The sequence below is a fragment of the Vidua macroura genome, chromosome 6 (genome assembly GCF_024509145.1).
Source record: "Vidua macroura isolate BioBank_ID:100142 chromosome 6, ASM2450914v1, whole genome shotgun sequence".
Lineage (NCBI taxonomy): Eukaryota > Metazoa > Chordata > Aves > Passeriformes > Viduidae > Vidua > Vidua macroura.
The window spans coordinates 45,986,715-46,012,106 of record NC_071576.1 but is presented as its reverse complement, the minus strand read 5'-3'; the positions used below and the strand labels follow the sequence as shown (position 1 = coordinate 46,012,106).

The 25,392-nt window shown below is 38.6% G+C and overlaps 1 protein-coding gene across 2 annotated transcripts in view; it reads right to left on the bottom strand.

Annotated features, from left to right (window-relative positions):
- Positions 1-25,392, bottom strand: part of MOB2 (MOB kinase activator 2) — a 110,125-nt gene that overhangs the window by 51,377 nt on the left and 33,356 nt on the right. Inside the window, exon 1 of one of the 2 annotated variants that reach the window (XM_053979437.1) lies at positions 3,455-3,526. The exons of the other annotated variant lie outside the window; for it this stretch is intronic. Coding sequence (XP_053835412.1) covers positions 3,455-3,492 — 38 coding nt within the window. The 5' untranslated portion in view covers positions 3,493-3,526. Of the gene's footprint in view, positions 1-3,454; positions 3,527-25,392 lie in introns of those variants that run through there. 2 annotated transcript variants of the gene reach the window in all.

Here is a 25,392-nt window from a genome sequence, read left to right as displayed (position 1 = left end):
AGGTGTTCACTTGTACAACTGGACAATCTACTTAGCACTGCAGCAAAGCCTTCCTGTAGAGGGCATGGCCTTTGTGCAGGGACACCAGGAGGACACAGCTCTGTCTCCACCACTGTGAAGGTTATAGGAATGCATAGGCCTGTACATTATGATCTAAAAGACACAGGAAGTTTGACCAAAGTTCAAGCTGTTTTGAGATCGTATCTTGTGAAATGCATGCTTGGATTTATACCCTTCCTTAAACTCAAGTCATTAGGAGAAAAAGGGGAAATAGATGTGTAGTAAACAATATTTGTTATTTGACACCCTAACAGCCTGCAAAAAACGTATACAGAGTATCACTAATCGCAGATAGTAAAGGGACAAGAGAAGACAAAAGAAGAAACAGCAACTGCAAAGAGAAAAAAAAATGATGCTGCAATGATTACAGTGCCAGTGCACTTTTCAGTGTCACTGTGTCACAACACAGCACCAAGCAAATAAATGAATATCTCCCATGCTAAGATGACCTTCAAAAAAGATCGTTTATACAAAGAAACTTTGCAATGCAAACAAATACAATCAGCATATGGCAGTATAGTGCACAACAGCAATGCTGACTTAACAACATGGTCAAAGAGATGCTGGCAGGTAAGATTTCTACCTCAGTCTTAGCAAGATAAAGTGGGGCTTCTAACTCTGATGAATCTCAGCACCAGATCCCTCTGTCTCCACAAGCCTAAAAATTACCCACTTCAACAAGCAAGAGCAAACATGCCCAAGTCCAGTGAGACCTGCTCAAAGAATAGCTATATATCACTGTTTCTAAGTGAAACTCTGGGTTTTAGTTGTGTTTCATGTTTATCTTTGTACAGTTCTTACACTAGTGTCAAATGAGGTACAATGGAACAGCAGAAAAGCAAGGCAGGGGAGGCTTTTTGCTGGTATTAGGTTGAAAAATATCTTCAAGTATCTTCAAATATCTTCAAGTATCTCCCCTTCCAATCTCTCCCCACCTTTATGAGTTTACAACTGCAATCAGAGCCTGACCAAATCATACCAAATGAAAAAAACTTATCATCATGATGACTTCTGCTACATGTCCTTGTTTACAACCCCCTTTTTCTTGTTTTGTTTTGGGGATGGTTTTGGTGGTTTTGTTTGTTTGGGGTTTTTGTTTAGGTTTTTGTTGTTGTTGTTTTTTGTGTGTGTTTTTTATTCCCTTTTTTTGTTTTAATAATAAAGTTTTCATGCACAGCACTGTAAAAGGCACTCCCACAGTAACTATCTGCCCTACAACACTCCACCCCAAGGAGCTCCCCTCTCCTCAAGTGACCTGCACAACAGGGTGCCTCTCCACCTGACAAGTGGAAAATGCTGTCCCAAACAAAAACCCTTGAAGATCAAAACAAGCTTTTCTGCTGACATGGCAAAAGTTTAGGCTAAACAGGAAAACATACTTGAAGCTCTTTTTCCATTACATTGCATTATTAAACCATCTAGGCAAGAGATAAACATAAAAGGAATGTCTTTAATTAGATAAATCAACTCCTCAGCATCTGTTGTTTAATAAAGTAAAGGAGATCAGCATGTTAGAATCAGATAATATTGAAGTCTCCCACAAACTCACAGCTGAAGCTTCTTTTTCATGCAAGCATTTGGGTGCCCCTGGTTTTACTCACTGTAATACAACACTACCAGTTAAATGCTTACTGTAAAATGTAATGCCAGGTACACGCTGGGCCACAACTCAATGCCAGGTACACGCTGGGCCACAATTTCAAAAAAATGAAATTCCTTAAAAAGATTATGCATCATCTCACAAGTTAGAACAAGGCAGAACAGATGCAAAGGGTGATCTTGCACAATATATTTCCCTGAAGTTCTATACCATGCATTCATTTTTAATAAAACTCAAATCACTGAAAGATTGTACTTCTTGTAACTAAAGTCTACAAAAATTCCTTTACCGTAAGCAATATCCATTACCCTTTTGCTTTTCAGCATAATTTCTTAATTGACTCTCTAAGATAATCTCTCAAGGGTCACAAACATCTGCAAAAAAGCCAAGTTAATTAGAATATATTCTTAGCCTCTCTCTACTACAAACCCAATCCCACTGAAGGACAAATACATCAGCTTAAAATCAAACATTTTAAGATAGTAACTTTGTTAATTATGTTTGATCTTGTATGCAGTCGTATAATGGCATTTTTATTACAGTCATAAAAAATGCTAAGGATGCATCAGAAGATGTTAACACCCATCTACTTTGCCATTAAGAAAACCTAATCCAAATCAAAATTTGGATTTTTTAAAAATCAAATGTAAACATATTTCGGCAAAGCAAAAGATCCTTCTAAGCTGCATTGGGCAAAACAGTGCACGCAAAAACCAGTGCAGTCCAGCCGAACACATAGACTAAGTATTCCCATTCCCTCTGGGCTGGGATCTGCTGTGCAGAGATTGCCACTCAGCTGCAGCATGGACCATGAGTTTAAGGCACCGTGGGGTTAGTCTGTACACGTGTACTCTGAGGCACATCCAGAACACATCTGGGCTTTTCAGGAGTGCAGCACTAAGGCAGCTGCACCATGCAGCACTTACTCGTTACAGAGGGTTAAAGGCAGCTAAGTAAAGTGACACTCCAAGACTAACAACTTTCTTCATTTGTCAAGTTACCTGCCAGCTGCAAGCAAACAGTTACCACTGCACAGGGGAAATACAAGTCCTCTTCAACCAGCTAAGCTGTGCTCAGAAATAAAACTTACATCATATGAAGACACACAAGGATCTGCTTTAGTAAAAATCAAACACAATTATTTAAAAACCCAATCACCTGAAAATTCTCTCTTTTCAATTTTTATAAAATTCCTTGAACAAGGAATATTTAGTTCATTATCATCTTTGCAGTTATGGTATATTCTCTGTTACTGAGAAGACGTAACAGCAATCAGAGAGAAATAAAATCAGTATTTTTAAAACCACAAAGCTAGTAAAGTAACTCAGAGTAGTAGTTTCAAGTAGTAAAAACTTAAACTAATTTTTCATACTGGTGAAATTTAAAGTAATTTGTATTCTGTGTCAGGGAGCATCACATTTAATGAGTTTAGCTCTTTTTTCTACCAAAAGCTGGAAAATACTTAGAATAGTTACCACAGGCACTTCTTCAGGAATCACAGAGTTCCTGATGTTTCATGGCTTTACTGAGCAAATCCACCTCATTTTAACATACGGACAACTGTAACCTGCCCCCACTAAATGCACACACTATAAAAGGAAACCTAACAAGATGCAGAAGAAAACAAAGCTGAATAAGCTGCACATTTCCTATGCTGTGATCCTCTGTTCTTTTTGAGACAAAAGACATGGCCATTGTTTCACGCACCCGGTCACTAGAGAGGAAAATAAAGGCTTCTGTTTTCACGTGGTTTTAATGATGAAGTTTCAAAAGAGGATGCAGGCTCTTTCTTACCTGTTCAGCGTGTATGATCCATTCCTCCTGAGTCTCATACTTGCAGATAAGAATCTTAGGAAAAAGTCCAGAATTAGGTGGTTTGTCCTCTGCAACACCAGAATACAGGCACCTGTTTGGTGGTTGCGCTTTTTGTTCACCAGGGAATCTCTTTCCTGTTTCTCTGAGTCATCAGTGGGGAACAATGCGAAACCACCACCAGAGCCACTGAGCAGGAAGCCCAGAGGAAACTGCCTGCAGCCAAACAGGAGTCTGGAGGTGTAAAATCTCCCCAAAGCACCTCTCACAAAACCTTGGAGCCCACTGCGGAAAAGCAGCAAAAACTCAGAGGAGTTTTTTATAAAGTACCTAGAGCTCTCCCTGCACGTGCAAGAATAAATTCTGTAGAAAGCTGTAGTTGATCAGTGAGCTGCTCTTCTTCTGAATAGCCTGAAAGCAGCTTCAGATCTATTCCCTCCTGCTCACCAGCCCTGCTGAAACTGTTACTCAAGCACTCCCTCAGAGTACAAGGCAACTAAACAAGAAGCCCTAGATAACAAATACCCAGCCCTTTTTGTTTTGGGTTTTTTTTCCTCCCCCCAGTATCAAGTTAGAAATTACACATGTGGAAAGGCACATACGATTAGTAGTTAAAAGGCTTTTTTTCCTTGTAGTAGGTTAAAAACAGGCAGATCTAAAGTCATGCTTGAATGCTGCAGGGAAAAATATCCTCTAGCAGTCCAGTGCGGGGCACGCTGCCCTGCATAAATCATAGCATTGCAGCGTCTCTGATGAGGCTGTTTTCCTCCCCTTTCTGTTCACCGTAATAGCTGTGAACCAAACAGCTGCACAGCTTAATATCTGCTGAGTCTACCACACAATGCAAAAATCACTCCAGGTAGCTGTTGATCATTTACTGTCTGAGAGCAGATCAATAGCGACTTAAGTTATAAATCACATGAAAAATATTTTTATCAATGGATGTTGAAATGACTATCACTTGTGGCCCAGGTGAAACTGCTTTAGGATAATGGGAAAACTGCACACTAGACAAATACAAAGATTAAATATTCATTTCCTAAAAAGCAGAAGCAATCAATCCCATAGAACTCTGGCCCGAGTAAAAAATTATTCTTATTTGAATGGCTCAAATGTCTAAAGACAGTATGCTTGTCAAGCTGCATTTTTATTTTAAGTAGTTTAATAGTTACAGAAAACCAGCTTTAAAAAAAGAATTACTTTAATTCTTCATAGGTGCCTCACATTATACAGTTAGGTGTAATCAAGAATACCTCTATAGGGACTATAGATCACAAATGTTGAGAGAAAAAGAGTTACACTGAATTATACGCTGAAGAAATCAATGTGGTCCTACTCATAAAAGGCAATGAGACTGACTTGCACAAGCATGCTGCATCTGCAGGACAGAAATTCTCAGCATCTATCTGGCCTAATCTGGAGCACTGTGCTCAACCCATGGCACCCTAGTTGAAGGCAGATGTAGAATTAGCTGGAGTCCAGAGAGCATCAAGAAGCTTATCTGTCCTACAGATGCAAAAACTGAGGGAGAAAAACAAGACAACACCTTCCAAGAATGTAAAGAGAAAGAAAACAAAATGTTCTTCCTGCTCTGTCCATCACAAAGGCATTTGAATTAAGCAAGAAACACAGCAGGCTAGGATTATTTTGCTTGGTATGTGTATTTGGGTTTTAAGTACAGGAATAGATTACAGAGTCTGCACTATTGCAGGCCTTTGAGATGACTGTGCTCCAGAGCTGGGGACTGACTAGGTGACTTCTGCAGGTGTCTGTCATCCCTACCTTTCTATGATTTGCTCCCAGTTCTAGCTGGTAGAAAAAAATTAAAATCGTGCTGTGTAACCATGACACAAACTAGCTCAAGCCAAACCAGACTAGAGCATGCTTTAGAGTTTCCTCCTCAAAATAAGACAGAGTGGCCAGGACCTCTGTTTTTATCATATACATTGTGGGAGAGAATGACACCTCATGTTCTTCTCAGCTTTACAAAGATCCTACCTATGGATGGCTGGCACCAGGGGATAATTATTCCAGTTGCTATGGTCAGGCCCCACTGTACCTCAAGATTCCCTATGGCCACAGAACAGCTCAAAGTCAGGTCCCTGCAGGCAGCTACCTACCTACCAGTGCTGAGTAAAGCACACACGCATTCCTGGAAGCTTATCAAAGTAAATTAGGATGATTTATTTGGCTAATAATTTAGAGAATAAAAAAAATAAAGTTAAAGCTAATAAATCAAAAATGCTATGTAAAGATAATTTCTAAATGCTCTGCAAACCCATTTCAAATGAAAACTTGTACTCAGTACTCTTCTTGGAATATGTTTAGAGAAGTCACCTGAAATCCAGGCTCAGAGTAAAATCCAGGCTCTGGTATGTTTGCAGTTTTACTGAAAATAAAAGATACATCTGACAGTGTAACTGAATCATATATAACCCTGGGTTTTCTTTGGGTATCTATTAATTTGCATTGCAGGTGCACCAGCAATATGGAACATGGGAGCTGTCATGAGGTGATGTCTGATAGCTATTACTTAACAGCAATTGACTATTCTAAACTGGAGAATCATTTTTTTGGTAATAATAATAATAATAATAATTTTAAAAAAAGTGACCGTCCCACAGCTTTTTTTAAGTGCCTTTCTGGATACAGAATTGAAGTGATTTACCCATTAATTTTCTGAGCATTTTGCTTTCAGTGACTACCTAATTTTTAAAAAAATAATTTCAGAATTCTGCTGCTGAAAGCAGATGCTGTTTTTTTCAAAATTCTACTTCTGCACAAAGACATCAATTCCTTTTTTTCTTCTTCACTCCCCCATGCTCTTCCAGGATTACAACAGCAAAAGAGTATGTGTTCTTTAACATCTCCATCTGAAAACTATTATAGGAAACCAGCAACTAAATATAAACTGTCCAATCAATGCCAGAGTCAGCCACATTGATGCTGGGATCCCAAAATGCTATCATGGACAAAAGAACTTACCACAGGAACACAGCTAAGCCTCCTTGCCAACACAACCACTTCAGAAACAATTCCTGCTTCAGAGAAATCTTCTGGAGAAATGTGTTTTGTTAACAGAGATTTAAAAGCCTCTTATTTTCAGTCAACATAAAGATGATAAACTCGCTGAATAGGCAACTCTACAGTGAGGCAATGTGCTATAGACATTATCTCCTACAGTATTTTCACTTAGCTGCACCTGAAGAAATCTTTTTCACCTCTCTCCCTACACATAAACATTCCAGAGACCATACACAAGCTGAATCATCCTCACTGTGGTGAAGGCACATGGGAGAAGGGAAAACATCTTTATGTCTCCTTAAGATCCCTTCTGACAAATAAAGTGTTTGTACAGCCCACTTCTCTTTTATTCCCTTTCCCAAGCAGAATCCATAAACTATAGCATGGATTTTTTTGTTCACAGGCTAAACATTCATCCAATTACTGCTCCGCTTCCAAGGGGAATTTCAACAGCACTATTTGGCCTAGTTATTCTGGACATTAGCTCAAAGAGCAGTACTTTAGATAACATAAATTAGCACGGATGATTTACCATTTTCAACCATGTCCCAGCTACTTTGAGCTTTGAAAACATCATTAAAAGATCTATTTCAATTTCTATTAAATAAATTCCCATTTAGTAAGGAAATGTACATGTTAAGTAAAAGGCTGAGTACAGAAGAGAAAAGCCAGTCCTCCACTACTTGGACAGACTTACAGTACACTCAGAGCATAATTATTCATCCAGGGGGAGCTTTGCATATGAATGAAACATCTTTCTACATCTAAAAAGAAATATTCACTAGCAACCTCAGTTCTCTGCATCTGGTCAGGAAAGAGAGGAGACAGAGTGCCCATATGTACCCTATTTGCCAGAGCCAAGGTTTTCACAAGTGTTAAAAAGTTCTACAGTATATTTCTTCTTCTACAGTATATTTATTATTACTTTACAGACGCATTGTTTGTCCTCTTTTGAAAAATCTATTTGACTACTGAAGAAACAATTTACTCTCTTTCTCCTGGAAAATACCCACTAACTTAATGCTTAACCTTGTTTTCTACTGTCTTGCATCATAACTTGTATTTAAGGACTGTCCAAGTTAATTCCCAAGATAAAAAATGAAGAACTGAACTGTTACAAGAAACAAATTTAAGGCTGCTTTTCTGGGCTGATTATATACTTGCAGCACTGCACCAAACAGTGGGTCAGCCAGATTCACTTTACTTCTACCTAAATACTTATATAATTCAGACTCAATTAAAACACTGATATTAGAGGAACAGAAATCTTACATATCACTATCAATTGTTGCTTCATAGGGAATAGAAAAGTAAAAGAGGAGAACTGGAAATTTGACTCTAAGACATAGCTAGATGTAAATGTTATCCCCAAATTCTTCATTTGGCATAAGAAGATAGTGCTGCCTCAGCTTCAGAAATGAAGAGATGTCTTTGCCAAACTCGTAAAGAAATCCTATTACTCTGGACATTTTGGCTTAGTATTGAAAAGAAAGAAGAAAGCCCTGTGTGGGGACACTACAATGGTCAATATACAAATGAAAGCCGTAATAAATTTCCTATAACCAAAGAGAAAGCCATAACAGGGGAGAAGTCTTTAATCTGCTTTTTAGGAGAAGATTTTTGGTTTGGTTTGGTTTTTATAATGAATACAACAGGCAGTTCTGATTTAAAGCAAAAATGACAGTAGCACTGAAAGGGTTATTGCAAACTGTTTATAATAAGCAAAGAAGGACAGTGTTGGAGAAAGTTACAGAACTGTAATAACAGAATAGCAATCCGCCTGGAAATGGAAAAGGGTGAGTGAGTGGCTTCTACCGGACCAGGGCAAAAGCCAGAGTTTATAAATTTAGAAAAAAGTACACACCCACACAAAAAGTCTCAAGAGGATAGAGGACAAGGGGGAAAAAAGAAAGGAAAACACACACACCATTTTACATGGCCTTTATATAAATTTTGCCCAATCATTCTTAGTGGACATCTGCCCATGGCTTAATACAGGAAAGACCAAGCTTTCAGTGTGTGCCAAACTGTGTGAAACACAAACCTCTGGCACACTGCCTGCTTTGATCCCCCACTTGGGGCAGTTTCTAGGAGATGGGTTTGGAGCAAATGAACACAGACATCGCTCTTTGGAAGGGCCAGCCAAAACAGTTAATGTAATGTGAAGTTTGGTACTGGACTTCATGGTACTCAAGTGCATTCTCTTCAATTTACTTTGAATTATTTTTAGGTTTTAAAACCAGAAGCAGGTGGGCAGAATTCAGTAATTACTTTGGTGTTAGAGAGAGGCCCTTACACAGGGTTAACAAAACTACTGTGGCAAAAGAAATGCTTTAGTGGGAGGTGAAGGCTGCCCTGATTCACGAAGATGGGCACAGGGACAACAGGTATTTACAGAATTCTGGCAATGGACTGTAGAGCATGAAGACCCCCATTCAGATCAGCCCCCAAAACTCTGTCCATCTCAAAGGAAGACTCATAAAGTAACATAAAAAATAGTAAGTCAAGACTGATGTTCTTGGCAAGAGCAGCAAGCAGGTAATTTAGAGCAGGCACTGCCCCTTCAGCTCAAGAACAGGAAAGAACTGTATGAGTTACCAACATGCTCCACCCAATAAGTCCCAGTCGGTATAAAAGTCTCTGCTGCAAAATTTAGCTAATGATATAATCCAGGAGAAGTGTGGAAGTACCACAGAGGGAGAACAGGAGAGATACTTCTGAGAAAGAAACTTTAGCTAAAATTAAACACAACCAGGCACATAGAAATCCCTGAAGCCTACAAAACAAGCAGAAAGAAAAAGAGTCAAGTTTTCTATGGCACAACTGGCTTCTTTCCTTTTATCCTTTCCTTTTTTTTTTTTTAATTTAGCCAAGTGGTCTTACACTAAGGTGCTAAAAGCTACAAGCAATATTTCAACTAAAAAAGTTGAAAGCTAGATTGGTTTTGTTAATAATGAAACAGTACCCAGATTCCAGTATAAAAACCTCATATCCAACAAGTAAAACTTTTTTAATAGAGAACCCTTCAGAAAGTAAAGGAAGGAGAATTCTTTAAATACTAAAAAAAGGCTGTCATTTTGGTCAAATACAGAACAAATCATTAAAACCAAAAGGTATCAGGACTGGACAACACACATGTAAGTTTTATAGAACAGATCACATGCCATATATAGGCAAGTACAACAGGTATACAATATGTGCTCAGTAACTATAATATTTTAAATTTGAAACAAATTTAAAGTACTAGGCCCTCACTCTGAATCTCCTTTTAAACTTGATTATGAGCTTGGTCTTGCACATCCTCCCTAGTATCCTGAGAGATTCATTCATCTCTTCCATTACCACCCTTGCTACTGCAGGGACACACTGAAGGGACTCTGGCATACCCCTCTCACACCAGAGTAAAGGAAATTTACTTCAGTCCCAAATTCAGACTGCTGATACAGATGCTTACTGCCAAGTATTATAAATTAAATTAATTATTCAAGGAATTTAACATTTACAACTGTAAATGAGGACAAATCTGGCAGCCAGTAAGTTGTTCTTTTGCAGCTCCTAATTCAGAAGGGTCTGTGCAAAAGTAAGCAAAAATGCTTACTTGGTAAGGCACACAGTGATGAGCTCTCTGCACTTCAGTATGCAGCACAAATCTCAACAAAGGAACACTTCTGCACCCATGGAATATGGCTGGCTTTGACCTAAGGAATGATGTGTGGGAACGGCGGGTGGGACACCAATGATTAGCAACAAGAAAGTGTAAAACCAACACATACATTACAGGAAAATAACTACAATCAGAAGCTTTAAGCTAATCTATCAGTTGCTGACTGATATGAAAAGAGGACAAAAGTGGAAACTTAAGTGTATCAGGAATAAATTCTGATCATAAATAATATCATCCTGCAATTGTAGAGTCACCTATCAGACATCCTTTATGCTTTACCTTCAGAGAGAAGTAAATTGACTGTTTCAAAAGAAATAAATACAATATTATTTTTGCAGATTATTCTGTACTTGAAATTAACAGACTTAATGAAACAGCTTCTCTGAAGTGCTAAAAATCCTTTGTGTGTCAGGCAAAGGCAGCAACGTAAATCATCTGAACACTGGCTTTTTGAGGTGATCCTAACAAAGCCCTGTGGCAAGCACATTTCTCTCTCTCTCAGGATTTTTTATTGAGGTGCACAGAGAGAAATGAAAGAGAAAACAATTTCTATTTCTGCTCCTTATTTTTCTCTTGTGGAATGTGTTTGGAGAATTGCTTACCCAGAGTGGGCGCTTGGTTGGACCATGGTGGATTGTTTGGGCCTGATGGCCAATCAGATCCACCTGTGTCTAGATTCTAGCGAACAGGGTCACGAGTTGTGAGTTAGTGAGATATGATAGTTAGAGAAAGTAACATCTAGTATTTAGTATCCTCTTTTATATAGCATATTAATGTATTATAACATAATTATAATAAAGAAATCATTCAGCCTTCTGAAATAGAGTTAGACATCATCATTCTTCCCACTGGGCTCACCAACATCTACAGCAAAGCCCTTACCAAATTTGACTTTGGCTGCTGTTATTCACATTTTTGCTAGATCCTAAATGTTCAACAAAAAGTCTTTGTAGACAAATCCCAGGCATAAGCCCAGTCATGCATCCTTCAAAGAAAGGCAAGAATACTTCACCCCAGTCAGAGTCTGGACCTCATATCTGAGAGCATCAGAACATTAACTAACATTTACATAGCACTTTTGGAAATTTTAACAGCACTCTGGAAAAAAGCCCTCAATCCCTGCAACCTGTGTTGGTGATTGTTAGAGTCATTACAGAGGAAAAACCCAGGAGGAAATGGCTATAAAGTGAAGCAGATAAAAGGAAACTACTTGGAAACAGAATCAGAAAGTCAGTGCTGTTTCTGTCTTCCCCATTACTGAGGATAAGACAACACAGGGCACCATCCACACGCTGCCTTTTCGTTGTGTTTGCTCAGGCACAGCAGTGAATGGGAAGTAAAACTCTACTGCACTGTCAAGATCAGAGAGCTGCTGGCTATAAGATGCTCCTTGATACTTACACAATTTAAGGCCAGGAATGAAAAATTTGCTACATCTGTCAGTTGGCATCTTCCACTTTGGTATCTCTGTTCCCAAAGTGTAAAGCAGCAATAACACCACTTTGGGAAACACTTGGGAAGTCAAAATACCGAGTCTAGGATTTAGTGGCATGAAGTGACTAATGCAAAGCCAAACATCAAATGAAAGAAGAATGGAATTCAGAAATCTTCAGCTCTCTATTCAAACCTCAGTGCCTAGGCCTCCTACCTTCCAAAATACCTCTTACATGAGAGAAGCTGCATTTGAGCTCCCAGTAACTGCCCTTCATCCTCTCATCTGTGGGCACACACAGACCTTCTTGAAACATTCTTCCTGAATGTGGAACTCAGCTCTCAAGGCAATATGGTAGACAAAGCCTCAAAGATTCTTATTTAATATACTACAATTCTCAAGTGAAAAAAAAAAACCAATTAAAAATTGTACACCCTCCACTAAATTTCGTCCAAACTTTGCACAACTGCTGCCTAGGCACACTTCTGCTTTTACAGACTTCCAGTGACATGTAGTCCCTCGAGTTTACAATGGGAAAACCTACAATGCAAGGCAATCCCTAACTCCTCACTTAATGCATCCCTTCCCCGTATGCAGTGTTATATCATAAAAGCATTCAGCCTAAAGAGCTGACCTTAAACGCCTTCAGAGACCTGGCAATATACTTCTTCAGTAGCAACAGATGATCAGGGAGAACAAAGCAAACAGTCCTATCTTGGGAATGAAACATCTTCCTCCTGGCAAAAGATGGAGTAATTTAACATTAAAAGCAGAATTTCCAAGATGCCAGTGGAATTCTTACCCTTTTACTGTGCCATTTTACCTACATGAAGGATAACTTAAGAGGAGCAAGTAATCTTGAAGACCCAAGTTGGATAAGAACCAGTTTTGGCTGAAAACCAAAGAATGACTCAGTTAAAATTTTGAAAACTAAATGCCAAATTAATTAAGAAAAAAAAAGTTCATATGACAGGCTAGAGTTGCCTGAAAGCCACCATGTATTTTCAATTTTTCCTGGAAGTTTATGCCCACATGCTAATATAATGATCAAATTCATTTTTTTCCTTCAAGCACGACTAAGGATACACATCTCATAGCCCACTCCCCACAAAAAATCTCTTCCACCTACTAATTAAGACTGCACTCTTGTTACGCTTCCCTTCTTTACAGATTCCATTTTTACTTCTTCCAAGATTTAAAAGCAATTCTTAGAGTAGAGAGATCTGTTTTAACATTTCTACTTGCATCTACCTATCTGTTTTCATCAGAACACAGCTTCATTACCTGCAGTGGGTGAAACACAGACATGACAGTCACAGAGGCTGGGACCTTATTTTCAAGAGGAGGTTTGGTACCTGCTTGAGCCATTCCTTCTCTACACATAAAATAGAATTCTTATTACACCGGGGATTTTAGATAAATTTTGAGTGTTTAAAGCTTGCTGTTTGGGGTCACAGTCACATAGTGGCTAGTTTGCATTCATGATCCAGGAGAATTAATGTCGAAGTCAATCATTAAACCCACTTGATGTTTTTATTCCCATCAGATGGGCAAAAGAGAGCCTGTAGAGCAGATTGAGAAGGGTGATTCTCCTTACATGCTATTCTGTAATATCTACGATTTATCTAATGTCTTATTGTTGCTGTTATTTACTTCTTATTCTGCTTGGATTTTTAATGCAAGTTCACGTAATTTTGCTTAAAGTCACGAAGCTACAGTAATCAAAGCAGTCTTGCCTGCAGTGCTGTGAACAGGACGCAAGCAACAACTACGCTAATTAGCACGTAATTTTCAAAGGTCAATTAGCACATCATTAGCCAGGCCATTTACATCTCTGCAATGTGGAGCATTCTCCTGCTTTAGATAGCGAATGGGACAAAATAGGATTAAATTGCTCAGGGTCAAATAGTACAGTGAGTTGATGAGTAAGAGTTTAAACTCCAGTAGCTTGAGCAGCTCATAATGGGCCATTTTCACACTATGCCCTCCTCCTGCTGACACCATCTTCTGTCAGATGCTTAAAGAGACAGAGCAAGCCTATCTACCAGGAAATGTTAACATCCGCTTACTCTGAGTAAATCTCGTTTGTTCCTTTGACAAAACAAAAAACAAAGGACCAATTAGCAAAAAATGCCTGGCTGTATGTCCACAGTCACATAATTTAATAAAAGTAAAAACAAAGAATAATCATCAGCTATAACAATCATGTCTAGAAGCAAAATTTAAAACACCTCCCCCCAAAATAAAACAAATTAACAAAAAAAAAAACCAAAAACAAACAAACAAACAAACAAACAAAAAAACCCACCAAGACACAGTACAGGTTGTCCCAAACTTGCTTCTAGATCAAGAAGCAAAACTTTTAGAAAGTATATAGTCAGAGCAACGTTTTAAGGGATATGACTTGGGAAATAAACCAGGAATTTTGTCCCCTGGATTTTAGATATGTACTGCACAGTCCATACCCAGAAAGATGTACAATAACGTGATTTTGGGCATGCCGTGTAAACCAAGCCAAGTTTCAAAAGCCAGCAGTTCAAGGCTGCAGGCCTGCTGCACACCCTGATTGCACAGGCACAGTTTCAGTGCAGGACACACAGGCATCTTCACAATGGCATTTGCTCTGCTAGCCCAGACAAGCAAGCCAAGCAAAGACTGCTGGGCTCAGCTCCAGGTGAGGAGAGAAGGAAACCTCTAATAACTGGAATTCTTTCTGCCTCCAGCACAGCTGGCATTTCTTCCCCTACCTATCCAGCTTTCTCCTTATCTATAATTTGCAGCCATACTCACTCCATGATTGTATTTAACCTTTATATTGAACTTTCTTTCACATTGAACACCAGCACAAGATCCTTCAGTTTTCACATGCCCATGTGACAGTTGAAAGGGCCTAAAAAGAAATGGTACAAAACAAACTTAACATTGCATGGCTTCTCCAGCTTTGACCTGCCTTTCACTCCAACCCTCATCTCTTTTCTCCAGATACTCCACATATTAAGAAAAATCGTCATTGTGCTTTAACTCCATACATCATCATTACATGTCAACTTGCACACAGCCCCCCTTTCTTATTTAAAAATGTGGGATAGATCATAATTCACAAAAACATTCCTATTTTTTCCTTCTGACAGCTAATTCAATGAAAAGTTATAGTCCATTGATATACATCGCCACCCTCTCCACATGCTAGAACAATAATGGATTATCTGCCTGTTTTAGAAACAAAAAACCCTCACTACATTGATAAAAAATAAGATAAAGCTCAGCTTGGAGCAGTGAAAGTTAGAAAGGGATATTATAATACTTCTGCTGTTAACCTTTAAAAATGAACACATTTGAAGTTTAAGTGAAGAAAAGCTTTATTCTTGATAAGTGGTAAAAAACCTGAGGCTCTTCAGTTTTCTATGAAGCATTACCAGTTTTGGTCCTATAAGAGACATAACAGTTCTTATAAAGCTTTGTTACAGGTTGCCAGCATTGTATTTAATTTTGGGTTTTTTTATTAACAGCATTTTGTTTTCCTCATACACTGCAGTTCTGTAAAAGTATATACATTAAATAATTACAATGATCAGGAGAGATGCCTTATCTCTACCCCTGAAGATAAAAGTGCCAAATCAATTATTATGGAGGTACCTGCAAAACACACTAAATCCACCCATTGTCTCACCCTTTTATTCTTTCTGCCCCTTCCAGTTCCCCCATCTACTAAAGAGCAGTTGATATTTTGGACTCATGACCTTAGTGCTTAGGAAACAGCACTGCAACACTTGATTATTTGCTAACAGGTCACCATTTTTATTAACTTACTGACCAAAATAATTTCAAGTCCAGATACTACAAGTTTTTTCCACTTACACACATTAGAATCAGGCTTGCTGTCAAGGCCATCTTTTTGTTCCTTTCCACTCCCAGTTCATATATTTTGGTGCAATCACAGAAACCCCAGTTAGTTCCCTTCTGTGGGACCAGCAACTCTGCTATTGCAGAGACTCCATGACAACATAGAGACAATTCATACTACAGGTCAGGCAGAATGTAATAACTTGCTATACAGAAAGCATGTGGATTGTGTGCTTGCATGAATATTTTTATATAAAATTCCACCTTTTACCTGCAGGATTTTTTTTAATTCCATAATTGTGCTCCCCAAAAACTCCTATGACAAATTTGACAAACCTCACAAAAGCAGAACAGCAAGTGCTTGAAGAGGAAAAGTGACTGCAGTAAGTTTTGACTAAGCATATTAGAAACAATTATGTGTCAATCCTTATGCTGCCTTTTGTCCTTCTCTATAGACAGTGTCAATTTAAAAGGTCTTTTCTTTATTTTTCCTTGTGAAACAAAGGTTTAAGAAGACTGCCATGAACTGAACCAGCTTCTTGAGAAGACAGGATTTTTTTTTTGTTGATTTTTTTTTTGCCTGACTCAAAATTAGACTAAATCACTTAATGTGTTCTTATACCCAAAGAAAGACCTGCCCTACCCAGGCTGTTGTATTGCACTATGCTACAATTACACATATACCACAACCCAAGAAAGGTTATAACATTTCTAAAATTGCTGCGGAAGCGTCCAACAAGCTAAAAATAACAGGATTTACAACAAGACAAGATATGCATAACAGAAAATACTTTCTTTCAGCAAAGAGTCAGTAATGACTCGTGTAAACACAGACAATCTACTGAAATTCATTTTCTGGCAAGCTGCTGCTCTAAGGAAGGACTAATGACATTTGGGAGAAAGTTTGCAAATGAAAAGAACATGCCACACAGCTCTTAAATTCAGCAAAGAATCCAGTTTACCCCTATTCAATAGTAAGACATGTAAGAATTCAGATTTTTTTTCTTCTCCAAACAATCATATGAAAAGTAATGAGCCGGCACAGAGATCATGCTATCCACTATTCTTTTTTTTTTTTTTTTTTTCCAGAACAAGATGTGTTTAAACTTATAAATTGGTATTTCACTTTGCAACACTAAGCAGCTCTACTCTGTGCTATGGAGTTGGAAATGCATCCTGCAGCTGAAGAACAACGTAACCCTAAGCACAGAAAGCTTGCACTCCTCCTAATTACAGACTCCAATGGTGGCTGTGTGTGGAGCCTCTGGAATAATTACAGTCCTTACTGGTACACTCTAAGGGATAATATATCGAGTAATTTAGAGGGAAACAAAAATAGGATAAACCTTCTGGCAGTAAAGATATTGCTGTGGAAGGATCTACTTTTTCCATTACAATAAGTTTATAATATTCATCTGGTTTTCAAATGCAGAGGTATTAATCAACATTTAAATTAGAATTTCTAGAATGAAATAAGATTTGTCTAACAGGCTTTTATTTGCTGAACAAGTACTGTGAGGAACCTGAAAATTACTGTTACTGCATTGACATGATCCTCATTCCAAACCTACATCTTCTACTCTTAGGTCTTATGCTGTAATTGCCCCATTAATTTTCAAATCATAAACTACCTGCGGTTATCTCACAAAGAAGGATGCCAGCACATGTAGTTGATTAAACAGTTGCTCTGGAAACTTCCTCTCTTACCCAGAAAAGACTTTCAGTTACAGCTCAGTTCTAGTGGGCCAGTGAGTGCTGACACTTCATGCACACTTCACTGCTGAAGTCAGTAACAAGAAATGTACCACCACCTTCACATGGGATATACAGTAAATATTTGAGCATATGCTCATTTTTCAGTTTCATTTTTCAGAAGTATTACGTGAAGGAAAATTGCTCAATTAAGCAGAGTGTAACTTTCTCTAGCATAAGTGCCTGGGCCTCCTAAGAGCATCCTCTAGAGGATAATGGCCCTGAAATCTCATGAAGAGATGTTTATTGTGTGCATTGAAAAGCTCAGTAATAGGAAGGATAGTAATTTATTGTGTGCATTGAAAAGCTCAGTAATAGGAAGGAGCTGCTTCCATGACCACATTCTTTGAAACATCTTGAGAAATGAAAACTTACATAATTTCCACTTAATACTCAGAGGTCAGCACACAAAGCAAAAAACATTCACAGTTATCTGGCTGGTTACCCTTAAATACTGCAAAGCAGGTGATGCAAAGAATTCTCACTCTAAGATTTCTCTGGAGGTTTAAGCGGCTCTTATAGAAAGAAAAGATGCGTGATATGATTAGCTGACATTTCCATTCTGAGAAGAATACAAGGGCTGTGCCACCCTCATAACGCAGAAAGGAGTAACATTACTCTCCTGTATTATAGCACTTATTAAAGCACACTAAAGGAATAAAATATCATAGCCCAGTGACTTTCCTACATGAGAAAAATAATTCAGAGGAACATCGTTCACTCGTAACATCATCTAACCTGACTGCAAGAGACCCCACCAAAAACCACGCTGAAGCAACACAGAGCTTCAAGACAACATCAAGATCAAATTTCAGAGTGGTTGGCACCACTTTATCTTTCTATAAACCTATTGATTTCAGAGTCTCTAATATGCCACGGGCTACAAATTTAATGAGGTGACCCTTTGTACAAGGGAAAGAGATTCAAATCACTCAAATTTGAACAAAACTCGGATTTGAACTTGCAACGAACAAGTAAGATGGCCTCAAGTATATAAAGCAGTGAATGGAGGGATGTTCAGGGCTTGAAGGAAAGGCTGTGAACCTTCTAATGCAGCACAGCAGCTCTCCTTATCTGCCCCTCACCCTTACCAGCACCGTGACCCCCAGAGCAGCTCCCCTCCTCCAACCCTCCTAGTCTCAGACACTTCCTGTCTCCAGTGGCATTTATTTTCAGCCCTCAAGATTCCTTTCTATACGTTCCAGGAACCCTCTAGCCATCCTCTGTCCAGATGGCAGACTACAGATGAAGGGAACAGGGTCTTGGAGAGTCTTTTCTTGGCCTGCTTCTTGGCAGCCTGCTGGAACTCCGAGGCAGGCTGAGTCTTGCACAGACAAGGCTCTGTTGCACTGCAAAAGCCCTTCAATCCCTCTCCACAGTTTTCCTCAATGCCCTCTTTGTCTTCAAACAAATTTGTCTTAAACCTTTTAACGGTGTCTGCTTTCCAGGGGCATACTTTACACAATCCATTCCCTACAAAGCTGCAGAAAGCCAATAAAAGGGCAAAAGAAAGGGGACTGAACAGACAACCAGAGCTTTAGTTTTTACTACAAAGCAGATGCTACTTTGACAAGCAGATGCAGAAGAAAAAGGTGGATGATAGGTCCAAATCCTGTTGATCTCTATCATCTGCAGGAGATTTCCTGAAACGTGATAGAAACACAAGTTTATTACTCAATTTCATTATGGATCATCACCCTACAATGAACTATTTTCCAACTCTGACTCTCCCAGATCACTAGTCCTTATCTCTGAGACAACAGAACCACATTATTCTGGTCACAAAGACCAACAGAGTGTCTCTCTCACCAACATTATATATTCATGTACAAGCTTCAGAGAATGACTAACATCCATTGAGAAACCAAAAAATTATACCAAAATAACTTTTTTTAAAAATTTTTAATCCTTTTTTTCTTTCCAACTGAAGCTTCACTGAGCAACAGCTTCATAATTTTTAGTAAGATCTAGTCATGACTGCTTTGACTCTATTCATATCAAAGGCTATGACATTACTTAATTTATTATATATATATAATGAAACACTATTTCCAAGAGCCAAGAGGGTTTAAATCTGAAATAAAACTGGATGCTTCATAGTAGAATAGATTTAGGCATAAACTATTCTAAAATGAAATGCATCAAGCAAAGTCAGTTCCTCATTTAAAGACTGGAGCTGTCAGAAAGGCTATAATGTAGATCTTGGCTAGAAAGATTACTTTAGGAAATGAACTGCAAGAGAAAGAACAAATTGTAGAACTTCAGTAAAACCCAGCAAGGGTAGCAAAGGAGAAGTTACAGAACTGCCATAGCACAAAAAATTTCCCAGTTTCAGACAGGACTTTAAAAATCCAGCACCTAAAAGGAAAAGAACGTAACAGTGAAGTGGAGGCAAAACATGTCTTTGTCTTTTGAAGGTCAACACAAAAATGTATCTTACATGTGGGGGAAAAGCAACACAGTCTAGAGGCAGTGCAGTGCCACTATCACACTGGCGATAGCATTTTTCAGTCTAAGACTAGTTATTTACCACTGATTTTGGAAGCTAGTTGACTATATCCTTCTATTGCTTTCATCATTTGCATGTCATAATACTGCCTATGAGATGTTTCTTTAGTCTCATTTTGACCAGAAAATAAAAAACCCATACAAAAACTATCTTGAAGAAAATTTACCACTCCTTTATAGGACGCTTTGAAAATAAAATCCTGTAAGTAAGCTGTACGAGTTACCCTGGCTAGATTTTTATCACATATACTATGTTTTTATTCTTCTTAGCATTTGTACATTATTAGAAAACAATCTTTTTCAGAGACATGCATAAAAAATTTATAAGTAATCTCAAAATAGTTCAAATCCTTTTCAGATAACTCCTTTCATTTAAGGGATGTGATCTATTTGCTTGTTAGGATAATATACTAACTGCATGATAATATCCACACATCCTCCCACAAACATTTAGGATTGTCTCATTGAGATTAATCTGCTGTTATGAAATATCCACTGTGTGATTTACAGTCACATGAGTAATAGGTATAGCTGATGAACTGGTTTTAAGTTCCTGCTTTATCTCTTCCCTTCTTAAGTTCATCAACAGATTAAAAAAGGTGCAGCTTCATCAGAAATTATATGATTCAATATATACATCCACAATCAATGGTTGGCTACCACCTAATTACATCAACTTAAAATCTGACCTAGAAATTATGATATTTAAAACTGAAATCAGTTACCAACCACCCACAGACCTTACTTAATATAAGTGACATAAAACACAGGTGGAATGGACCAGGTACTAAAATCATAGAAAATTAAGTCCATCAACTTTAGAGTCAATGCAACATAAGAGGACACAGTAAACCTCTCCCATCATGATCCAATGATCGTGGAGCCATCCAAGTGGCTCCCATCCCCTTGCTGGGAAGATGGATTCTCTTTATTTAAGTTCATAATGCAGACAGTGGAACAAAAGCTGGACTTGTGAGGGTGGTTCACAGAGTGGAACAAAATCCAGCAAGTGCAGTGTCACATTTGGCCTCTGATCTGAAGCCATGTCATCTGATGTCACTGTTGGCGTGAGCTTTCATACCAGCCCTTGCCTAGTTGACTCTCTAGCCAGCATGTGTTTAGAAACTTTATAGGAGAGTGTGGAATGATAAAAAAATCCTTCTAAAACTCTTACAACTAGTAATGCTTTAAAGAAAACCTAGGATAAACATACAGAATTTAAATACCCAGAGAAGGCCAAGGGAGCTAAGTGACTGGAGGGAAAGTAGAGAAGCCAGTGACTACCTGGACACCTGGACTGACAGTCATCCACCAGGATACACCCACAGAGCAAATTAAAAAATACAAATGAACACATTGTGATTAATGGAGATGACAACTGCTTTAGCTGTTAAATTCTACATGTTGTGGCTTTTAAAGTAGGATGAGAAGTTCACATGCCTGGTCCAGTAGCTACAGCTAAGCTAACAGCCGTAGGGGCAAGTAAATGGACAAATAATTTCTGAACTGACTATTTTTGGCAAGATATTAGGAAATAAGAAGTTGCTGCCCTGCAAATTAAGCATTACTTCCACACCCCTGTTTTCAATTCTGTTTTTAAAGGTAAGATCAATCTAGCATTTAGTGTGCAATGACCATTCATTCTCCTTGCATCTCAGCATCATGGAACTCAGCAGGAAAAACTCCAACAGACTGCAAGAAGAGCAGGAACAAAAGGCTAAAGTTCATATTGCTGATCTCTCCATTTTATGACCATCTAGGTCTACCTGTGTCGTGAAAATAATGCAAGATAATCATACAGAAGATGAGACACAAACCCTATGGACTAGTAAACTTGAAAAAAGGACATGCTGAAGCCACAGGCAATTTTACTATAGCATCTATCTTCCCAGTAATGATATTTTCCACTATCAGCCTTCTCTCTTTGTAAGCTGCAGAGGGATTTATCACACTGATTATAAGCTAAATAAATGGCTACACAGCATTTCTTTCATATTCTATACTGAAAGTAGGACTTACACTGAAAACAGACCATTAGGGAATCCAGCTAAATAGTCACCAACTGCCTATGCCATTCTCCAAGGGTTAGGCTACACTTAGACCCTTTCCAGATGTATTCTCTGCCTTAGGTTGCTATTTCAATAGCTTCATACCAAAGTTTTTTTTAATAAAGCAACTATGATATTTTGGCTAATAAGTGCTAAGAAAATCTTTGCTCTGAGACAACTGTATCCTGTTACCAACACAGGAATGCCTCTGAACTGTCAGCTTGGGGTGGTTTTATCAATAGAGCATTGGCCTGTGTAATTTATAAAAAAATTAAGTATTTAATTCTAGTAAATATATTGTCAATATCCTTGGCTTTATTAACTCAATTTGCCCTGGCACTCCCTGTCAAAATCACCATTTCTTTGAATGGGACATGAGTAATCCTTTATCCAACTCCACAGACAGCCACTGGCATTTAGAACTGACTGCTATGGGATCACTCACTGTTACAAAACTATGGATTATGCAAAAGCTTGCATCTACAGTATTTTAAGTGATTGATACTGCTATGGTTTTCAGAAAAGAAAGGTATTTTCTGCTATTGCTGATAAAGAGAATGGGTGGAGTACTTAAAATCCTTGGAAACCAGACAAACTACACTGGCAGAAGAAGCAGGAAAGAACAGCAAGAATTCCTGCCCATACAACATGTCAAGTAACATCTAGGGGGGAAAAAAAGCTTCATGATTTCAAGCTCACTCCACCACCCTTCTCATATTACTTCATTTTTTTGCAAGTCAAATGGCTAAGGTTGTGGCTCAGAAATCCAAGATTATATTACAGAGAAGGGCTCTTCAAACTGCCAAAACAGTCCCCACATCTTCACTACCAGCAGCTATATCCACTCAGCAGGTGTCAAACCAATACTTGAATATAATAAATGAAAGAGATACCTAGGGGGGAAAAAGAAGTGGAACCCAGAGAAAAAAAAAATTTAGACAGTTTTCAGTGTGTAAAGACTGTGATAGCATCTGAGGAAAATTTAAGCTTAAAAATTTGGCTCTGCCACAGAACCAGCAAGATGCAGAAGCATTATAGACTGGCTCTGCCACCAGTCTACATGAAGTCTAGAAATCCAGTGCACTCAGTCTGTCCAGAGAGGCTCTTAACTCATTTGGCATAAAAGCACACTTGCCTTTTAGTGCATTTGCCATATGCTATTTTCTGTGCCTAAAACTGGAGAGGACCATCAGATGGGACTGTAGTAACGTTAGAGAGACAGAAAGTGGATTCCTGATACGCTGTTTGTGTACGAAGTTCTTACCAGTCCTACTTCCTAATCTCGGGAGACTCCTGAAACACAGATTAAAAAACCAAAGCAAATTTCTCATTTTCTCAATTTCTCTCAATTTCTTTGCAGACACAACCTGCAAAGCTTGAAATAAACAACATGATTTAAATTGAAAAAATGTTTCACAACTTCAGCTGCAACTCAAGCCAAGCACAGAGTGATAAGATAGATTCTGCAGAAAATACTATATAAGACTCTTGGTCTAAACACATTGAGGGCAACACAGGAGTTTACTGAAGAAAGGTAAGAGGGAGACAGCACTTGTAATGAGAGTTCAGTAAACTTCTCCTATCCTCAAGTTTTGTTTCATGCAAAGAGATGAGGCAAAAATAGATTACTAACATCATCAGTTATCATCAGGAAAGGCTAGCTTGATACTTCAAAAGCCTGACAGGAATGATACTTGGGATTTTGATTTTCTCCCTCTCTGCTGCTACACCCTCCATCCAGTCCTCCTTTCCCTTCTTCAGCTAAACTTCTTCCCAGCTTCTGTATGCACAGTAACAGCTCATGTCCACACATGTCAGTGCTAGTTAATGTATAAAACTGCCTTACCAGCAGCAGCGCAGCGAGCAGATGATGAATTCCATTCCAACAAAATCAGCAGCAGGGGATTTCCAACAAGATGGCAATAGAGTAAAACACAGTTCAGATACTCAAAGAAACATGGGAAACCCAAGGTAACTGATTACTGAAACACAGCCTAAAATACCAGTAACACTCTTCCAGAATTCAGCAAGATGCAACTTCTGGCAGGCAGAGTGAAAAAAAGAAAAAGGCGCTCTTCTAGAGAACAGGCATACATAGCTCATTCATGAAAAGACAGCTGTACAAAAGAAAGAAATAGGCTTTCTGCCTTTCTTTAATCTATTAGAATAACTTATCTATAGTTTCCTCCTCTTCTTTTAGGGTAGGACTGTTTAAAATTATAAAAAGCCTCCTCCTAATAAATGAAAAGTTAGCAACTATTTTGATAATGCTTTTCTCTATCTAGTTCTGCCTACCTTTCAAGTCAGTTTGGAAGCAAAGAAACAGTAATACCAAAACAATAAATAAGTAATGAGAACTATTTTTTCCAATCCTTCCTTTTCTGTTTCACAACATTAATTCCAGTGACTCAGACATACTACAGTACAAAATATCTGTTGCATCTGTTGCTTTTTCTAAAATTTAACTGTCTTTCTTGAAAAGTGTTGAAACAGTTGATTTATACCTATTTTGTAAGATTTCATAAACTCTATTCATCATTCTGCTTATTAGACAAGAGAGAAAAATTCCTAGCCACGGAGCCTTAAAGCTCCACCTCGTGGAAGATGCCTAGAATGTTCCAGTAGGTTTCAGGGGGAAAAGGACTTCAAACCAAGCTTACAGTTAATGTGACGTGCTTGACATTGGCATTTTTCATCAATCACACAGTAAGATAACCTCTTAAATGGGGTCTGCATGAGCAGTGGGGGACTACCAATAAAACAACAATAAATGGCTGCAACTTGAGTCCTGTGTCCAGTTCTGGGGCCCCTCACTGCAAAAAAGACACTGAGGTGCTGGAGCATGTCCAGAGAAGGCAACAGAGCTGGGGAAGGCTCTGAAGCACAAGTCTTCACAAGAGCAGTAAAGGGAGCTGGGGTGGTTTAGGCTGCAGAAAAGCAGGCTTGGGGGTGATCTTATTGCTCTCTACAAGGACCTGAAAGGAGATTGTAGCAAGGTAGGGCATTGGTCTCTTTTCCTAGGAAACAAGTGATAGGACAAGTGCAAACAGCCTCAAGCTGTGCCAGGAGAAGTTCTCATTGCACATCAGGAAAAAATTCTTCACTGAAAGAATTTCAGTGAAATTCTTTCCAATGGTTGAGCATTGAAATGGGCTGCCCAGGCAAATGGTGGAAGTGGTGGAATCTCCAGGTCCCCAGGGCTGTTCAAGAAATGACTGGACATGGCACTTAGTGCTGTGGTTCAGTTGGTATGGTGGTGTTCAGTCTAAGGTTGGCCTCAATATCTTGGATTCTTTTCCAACTTCAATGATTCTTTGAAAAGCTGGTTTTATTTTGTGGCAATGCAATAGTCATCCTGCACTGAACCAACTGATAGCGCCAGAAACTGTCCAGAACACATCTTGCTATCACCTTGTTTGCTGGTTCCTGTGCATTGGACTTACTCTCTTTGCAGGTAGGAGAACAGGGAATCACAGATAGGTTCACCTAGATAAGGAGCTGACAACCAAAGAATACACCAGCCCTGCCAGCAGGAATGGATAAGTGACTAACAGAACTTACCTTGCAATACTGCCTTGACTGTAATTTTACACAGGTGTTCCCAAATCTATTCACAGTCCCTCTCCAGCCACCTATTACAAACTCACTC